This window comes from Myotis lucifugus, unplaced genomic scaffold (assembly GCF_000147115.1).
Source record: "Myotis lucifugus unplaced genomic scaffold, Myoluc2.0 scaffold_47, whole genome shotgun sequence".
Taxonomy (NCBI): domain Eukaryota; kingdom Metazoa; phylum Chordata; class Mammalia; order Chiroptera; family Vespertilionidae; genus Myotis; species Myotis lucifugus.
The window spans coordinates 1,829,422-1,837,120 of record NW_005871095.1 but is presented as its reverse complement, the minus strand read 5'-3'; the positions used below and the strand labels follow the sequence as shown (position 1 = coordinate 1,837,120).

Sequence of the window (7,699 nt, the reverse complement as noted above, 5' to 3'; positions counted from 1 at the left end):
CCCACACACACACACTTCCACCCTCCTCAGAGAAACAAGATATGCTGGTTTGGTTGTGAGCAGATCTCTGGAATCTCTCCCACAATATCCTCCTTCCCCATTCAACTCTACACCTTATTTCAAGAATCCCACCCATGCACATAAAGAAGACATTACTGAGTGGTCTGGAGTTCACACAATCTTCTACTGACTTAATTTTCAAAGAGTTTTAAAAAACAAAAAGAAAAAAAAAACAGTTGTCTGGTTTTCTGTGTTTTCCCAAATGCAAAGAGGTTTGGTCCTGAGTGAGAGATTATGAAAAATTAAAACTCCAGAAATTCTTAATTCAGGGAATTAGAAATGTTTCACCCCAATCAATATGGTCCCACAAGCATATAATAAACACTATCTATTTGCTAACAACTGACTACAAATAAAAATTGCATTGAAACAAGTTACAGTAGGTTGTAAATATGAAAATGCCTTGCTCTTTGGGAGAGTCACTGAGAGCTGCCTTTGGTATCAGCACAACTATGTTCTGCTCCTGGCTGTGCACACAGGAACTTGGGATGTCACTCCTCTGGCTGGATTTCCATGCTTCCCCTGGTTAAGTAGCACACTGACACTCTCCTTGGGGGAGACAGGGGCCTTAACCAGGCTGTAGATAAATACTAAAAACAGTGACTATGACTAAAGGCAAGTGCTTTGCCTGAATTCATTCATTTAATCCTCACAACAATCATAAGAGCAGAACTAGGTTTACTATTTATATTTAATATTTTATTTAGAAGCTAATAAAATGTAATAAGTTTCAGGACCCCTCACTGGCACAGTCCCTCATCAGTAGGTGATACTTGTGGTGTTTCTCAGCTTGTCAGCTGTATCATTTGCTATGATTTACTTATCATCCTAAATAAATGTTCACTTTAGCACCTAATTTGTAGTCATACATTGATATTCTTTAAGAGGGCCCTGCAAATTGTGTAAACTTTACTCCTCTCTCAAAACCTATAACTACTCTTATCTATGGGTAAAAACTATGAACAACTCTGGCTTGCAGATGATGAAACTGAGACTCAGAGAGGTTAAGTTTCTTGCCCAAGAACACACAGCCAGCTAGTGGTGGAATACAGATTTGAACACAGGCAGTCTGGCCCCACTTGGAATGCTCTTTAACCATATATTTAATTGCTTTTTATTATTTTTACATAGAGCTCCTAGCAAACTTTTTGGGACAGTATGGACCTTTAATAATTAATGATTATTATTTTATAAATTAAAAACTGCTTTGGTAATAACAGGAATGTAGCGTTATCCTTATTTAAAGAAACTATATCAATTTGAAACTTACAAAACAGGTAAATTTGTAGCAGGCTGATTTTAGACAAGAGACTTCCATTTTAATATTAATTTCTGAAGGAGTCTGAAAGCAGCATTATTCTAAGTGTGGTCCACAGATCACCAGCATCAGGATCAGGATCATCTGGGCCCCACCCAAACCTAAGGGATCTAAACTGATGGGAGTAGAGGTCTCAGAAATGTGAATAGAGTGTCTTTTTGCACACCAAAGTTTGAAAAACACTGCTCACAGTAGTCCTACTATAGGTGATATTCTTCACAGATGAGGTGGAGGGAAAGTGAGAAAGGAATCTGAATCCAACGTGTTACTAGTAATACCTCCAAGTAAAGGTAAATGACAAATAAGAGAACTTCTTGGAGTGGGGTTTGAGGACGGATAAGTGAGTCCAGCTTAATGTAAAGGACTGCTACGTTAGCCTGCTTGTAGAATGTGGCTGGCCTGGCTCATTGGTTGAGCGTCACCAATTTGTAGCAGGCTGATTTTATACAAGAGATTTCTTTTTTAATACTAATTTCTGAAAGAGTCTGAAAGCAGCATTATTCTAAGTGTGGTCCACAGATCACCAGCATTCAGTTACATAAGACAAATTAAATTTACATAGAACTTTGAAGACCATAATTCTGAGAATAGAGCACAAACTACATTTTTAGGTACTGTTCTCAGTTTTAAGTATACTATTAATTCTATCAACTTTCAAAATCCTTTTTATTAAGTCATTTCATCATCCACATTCTAGAGATGGGGCAATCAAAGCTCAGATGTTAACACTCAGAAAGTCTGATTCTGGAGCCCGTGCTCTTAAATCCTATATAACAATAAATAAATAACCAATAAATATTTTAGAAGAGTAGTGATAGAGAGGTAAAATTGCTAATTTTCACAGGACCCTATATCTTGGTGTGTGTTTTCTGAGTCATTATCAAGATGAATGAATAGGACCATGGCTTGAAGACAGCATGAAATCACTAAAACGGGCCAAACCCATGTTATTTTACGAGGGAGAGTTTAGAGTGGTAAAAGCCTACTTGGATTTGCAGATGTTAGAGATTTAATCCCTCCTCCTAGTTCATAAACAGAAGCTTTGTTTCAGTTCTTCCCACACTCTCCTTCCTCCATCCTCCCAGAAAACATTTTAAGATCTTTACCCCAAATTCCTTTCCTCAGCACTTCAGCTGCCCAAGCCTACCAGCCAGCGCCAACATTAAGTTCTGACATTGTTCCAAGCACTTTAAGTCTGTCAGCTATTCAATCCTTACCACCCTATTCTTCCCTACATTTTACAGAATTGGAAATTGAGGCCCCAAGTAAGGTGCCTAGTGTCCCAGAGCTGGTAAGTGACAGGATCAGGAATCAAATCCAAGCAGCCTGGAACCAAGCCCACTCCCTTAACCACTTACTAAAACATTACCATTTATTAAGTGCCCACTGTATACCTTTACACAGATCAGCAGCTGGATACTTTGGAGTATTCTCAAAAGGAGATCTACCGCCTGTTGTGGTCAACAGGAAAGAAAGGGGCAGAGGGGTTCAACCACTTGTCCAGGCCACACAACTATAAATGGCCAAGACCAGCCTTTCTTTCTGGAACCCAGCCTGCACTTTCCCCACTCCATGCACAGCCTCCAGGAAATTTTATGGGTTATTTCTCCTGACAACCCTACAAGAGAATGACCATTTCTCCCACTTTTCAGGAAGCACATCCATGAGGCAGAGTCCACGTGAACGTAATCATCTGATGGTTAGGCAGATTCCATCTGGATCTTCTCAGCAAACCAAGGTGCTAGAAAAGGGGGAGGAGGAATATGCCTACCTGTCTCTTTCTCCCATCATGGGAAAACATGCTCCACACGAAACAACTTAAAACTTTAAGTGATATATGTGTAAACAGCACCAGGAGGTGTAGATCTGCACTGTCTGCTTGAGACGGAGCCATTTCTCCTTAGAAGGTCTTTACACTGATACTCATGTGAACTTGTTTTATATTTTTTCAAAAAAGCTTTTCTGGTCATCAGTCACTATATTGAGGTTTCATGCTTGCCAAGTTGTATCCACCTGTGGGGTTAGGCCATTTAAACGCGAACCCTGGCAGATGCACAGAATATTAACCAGGAGACCTGAGGCCCTTTGGTTCCCGGTCCCCGGCCACCTGCTGGGATGTCATGTTCTCCCGGTTTTCACATTGGAAAGCAGGGGCTTCCGGGAGCTTGAACTTTCCCTAGATTGGGCTTTCTCTCCCAACAGCTAGGAGCAACAGTAACAGCACACTACCCCACAGAGCCTCTTAAAGAAGATCCTTGTCATTCATTAACTTAGGATTCTGGCTCAGAAATGGCAACAAAAAACTAGCAGAAATCTGCGCAGATAACAGGAGCCAAGACGATTTGGTTCTGCAGGACCCTGAAGTCCCACGCACAGTTCTGCAGGAAACTTCGCCGTCCAGGCTCTTGCACAAGTCACCCTTAGATGGGGAAGCTCCCTCGCAGAAGGTTGGGGAACGGATAAGAAAAGGGGGGGACAATGTGCCAGGATATGGAGTGGTCCCTCCCTTCTTGGCGTCCAGGACTCGTCCAAGGAGCCTGTCCAGCGGCCACGCGCCCAAAGGAGGCAGTGGGAAGGGACAACAGCCAGCGCCCTCCCTGGGTCCCCCAGATTTCCACTTACTTGCTCCGAAGTGTCACCCCAGCTCCGCGCCTCTCCCAGCGACCCCGCACAGAGCGGCAGCCCCCAGCACAGCGCCAGCAGCAGGAGCATGGCGGCACTCGCCCGTGGGACTTGCGCGGGGACCGTGGGGATCCGGCAGCGGACGCGCTCAGGGGACCGACTCCTGCAGCGGAGGCGCCCGGCCCTGCCTCCCTGCGCCCCGGCCAACCCTCAGCCCCGCCACCCGCGCGCCACGCCCCCGGCCCGCCCAGCGCCTCCCGGGGTCCCTCCAGGCGGCGTCCCCTCAGCTCCAGGGAGGAGACCCTGCCGACCCGCCAGCAGCGCGCACAGCTTGCCCCAAGGGTCCCCTCCCCGTCCGCCTTCAGCCCGGTCCCCTAACTCTTGGACCCCGGGAGCTCACCCCGACTCCTTCGCCTGACTTCCTCGCAGCCTTCTCCTTCCAGCGCCCGTGACACCCCCATCCCCCCAACTCTTCGTTTCCTTCAAAGTGTGAAATGTTTCTTCATGGACTCACTTCATTTCTGCAGGAGGAAACTGGAAGGGCCAGACTGACCACCGTAGCCCACCTCCCTCATCTGCTATAGATATGGCTGCTCTCACCCCACCCCCCACCACATACCCCCCAACCCCTGCTCCCGCACCTGCCCACCTGTTACAATTCCCACCCGCCCCCCACCCGCTGGACTAAAGACAACAGCAGTCCTTCTTCCCTCTGCCAGGAGAACAGTACATTCCTCTTGGCCTCAGGCACTGATGCTTAGAAGCCAAATTAAGAGATGCTAATTAGTAGCCTAATGCAAAAAGTACTAGCAGTGTTGTCCCCATGTATGCAGTTCTGCCATAAGGGGACAGGAAAGAGGAAGCTAGAAGTGGCACCATGTAGTATTTCTAATTTTTTTGGTCATTAATCATGGAAATGAATGTCATTGTTATCTTAGTTACAAACTATTGGTGCTCTGTCCATCCTGTCATAGGAATAATTATTATCTACCAACCATCTACACATGGCCTTGTAGAGACTGGACCAGTGCACCATCTTTTTATCTGGCAGACACCGTGTAGCTGAAGCTGCTTGTTTATTTCATCTTCCAAAACACAATTACTCAAAAGACATGTTTATGTGCAGTAACAATTGCATCTACATCAATGAGCTGAATGACAGTGAGAGGTCAATGACGATCTCAAAGGCAAACAACAGAGCAATGGCTAACTCAAATAATGGAGCGTCCATTGTGTGGAATATTATGCAGCCATTAAATAATAATCATGAGGTCTATGGAAACATGAAAAATGTTTGTAATATAAAATAAAGGACAGGGGGTGAGGGCATGAGTGGGGGGGTGGGGGTAATGTGGGGATAAGTGTAATAACTTAATCAATAAAAAAATAAAATAAAATAAAATGAAGGATAAAATCAAATTATATAATAGTATCAACAGAATGGTTGTAATTAGGCAAAAATACATATGCATGGACATACAAACTAGGGGAAAACCAGAAAAATGAAAACAGTGGGTGTGCTAGTTTGTGGTGATAACTCTTGTTAAAATATTGTATTTATTCTTGTAATGATTTCTGTTCAACAGAGACATCAGGAGAGGGAAAAACAAATATGTTGCTACTGTTAAATAAAGGAAAGGAAAATCCCTGTAATTAGCAGTTAATCATTTAATAGCTTAACCACAGACTAATTTAAAAAACATGCAGCCAACAAGAAGCGACAGTAGCTGTTCCCACAAGATTTCTACAACAAAACCACAGATAAAGGAGAGCTTAAAACTAAGTCAAAGGATTTTTATTTTTAGAATCTGACCATGAGTTTTGAATGTGTCTCATGCCCCAGGCAGACTCAGAGGAGAGACCCAAATCTTCTGAACTCAGTTTGCCTATTCCCTCCCTTCTCAAAAGAAAAATACCTACTTGTGAACCAAAAGTTGAATTTGGGGAAAGCCAGGTTATTTGAAAGAGAACAACAGCTGTCTTATGTCAGTCCTCCAACACAACTGGGAGCACATCTTTGTCCTCCCTTCCTACCACCCCTCTCCCACTCCTCTCTATTTTTGGCCTTATATCTGTTCCATGTCCAATTTGTCCCAACTGGTTTCTGCAGAGGTCCAACATTAAGAAAAGTGAGTTTTATTTTCATCATCTTGCAGGACTCTCCAATTCTACTCTAGGCTATGGTGCTCCTGCCTTGTTAATGTTTGTTTTAAGGCCAGTTTCTCCCATTGGAACAGAAGTCTCCTGAGGACAAGGATTTTCCACAACTTGTAGCACTGTGCTAAATATAAGGTTATCACTCAATGAAAATTTGATGAACAGCATTAAGCCTTAGAGTGGGAGGATGGAGAAGAGACTGTTCTGTGACTGCTGTGTCCCACATGTTGGACCATGGCCAGAATGGAGGATGCTTTGTGCAAGCCCCACTTAGAGACCGTCGGATTGTACTTGGTATTCCTTCTGACATAAACCAATACCGCTCCCTTGTTTCCTGCTGTGTGCTGCTTCTTGGAACAGGTTGTTGACCTGGCCAATCATTAAAGTGATGAACAGTACCTGGGAGCATTCATGTATTAGTACTTGTGACTATTCCTTTTGCCCTATATCATTCTTTGGCACCTGCCAAGTGGCACAGGGATTCATTTTGTCTTGCAGCTGCCTCATATGTAAGTTCCCTTTAATAATCTTCATTAATCACCAGGTTGGAGTGGCCAGCCTCTTTTGGGGGTCTTTCCCTGCCCTCTGCTTAGGGAGGTGATTTTCAATCTTGGGCTTTTCCTGAGTCTGCATGTATGAACAAGGGGGCCTGGGCTCACTGTGCTGGGCAAGAGGAGGACCGGGCTAGTGTGTGAACTGGACCACTATCTAGCTACATAATTTGAGAGGATTTCTGAGCTTTCTAGGACTTGCAAATTGTAATAGCCTAGTCTTCTATGTGACATCTGAGCATCTGTATGACCAAACAGAAATGATCTTTAGAAACTGGATAGATGTAATAAAAATAAGACCCAGTAAGAATTTTCCAAGACTGTTGACTAACTTGGGCAATAATTTATATGGCCTTGTAAATAAGGATGAAAAAGTTAACTGTCCCTCGGGAAAGGGCACTGAAGTGTCTCCACACACACTGGTCCTTTGATGCCATGTTTTTCTCATTTCACCTCCAGGGGGAGCTGATTTTCCAATTTGAAACTTCTGAACTATGACTTAAAGATGGGAAAGACCCTGAAGGATATCTCACCCAATCCTAATTTTTCCAACAAAATACCTCAAGGGGCTTGCCCAGGACCACATATCAGTCAGAGACAAGTCACCAGCAAGGGCCCAGGGGTTCATTGACAGAATCTAAGCCCAGGGTTCAGCAGCAAGTGCAAGAATGAAGAGGAACTGCTCTGCCTGGGTCAGAGAGACCCTCTGTGCCAGCTCTTTCAAGGAAACATCTCCTCAAGTAACTGAAGGATGGGCCAACGATCCCAAAATTTTAGAACCAGACTCATTAGAGTTACCAGCTGTATCCTGGTCTCCCACTTGAGACTGCCAACTGATGGGCCCAAAGCCATGGCTACTCTAGCCAAGGCAGAGATTGATGAGGAAAAAGTAGCTGTCCAGCTGTTTTCTTTTTCTCCCCCTTAAATTTAAACCCTGACACCCCCTGGTTTCTATATCCAGATGCTCTGAAATTGAAGCCCTCCTCAAGTC

At 44.1% G+C, this 7,699-nt stretch overlaps 1 protein-coding gene across 1 annotated transcript in view; it reads right to left on the bottom strand.

Annotated features, from left to right (window-relative positions):
• Window positions 1-4,171, bottom strand: part of ITIH5 (inter-alpha-trypsin inhibitor heavy chain family member 5) — an 82,914-nt gene extending 78,743 nt beyond the window's left edge. Inside the window, exon 1 of the mRNA XM_006088407.3 lies at window positions 4,001-4,171. Coding sequence (XP_006088469.1) covers window positions 4,001-4,090 — 90 coding nt within the window. The 5' untranslated portion in view covers window positions 4,091-4,171. The remainder of the gene's footprint in view (window positions 1-4,000) is intronic.
• Between the last annotated feature and the right edge of the window lie 3,528 nt (window positions 4,172-7,699).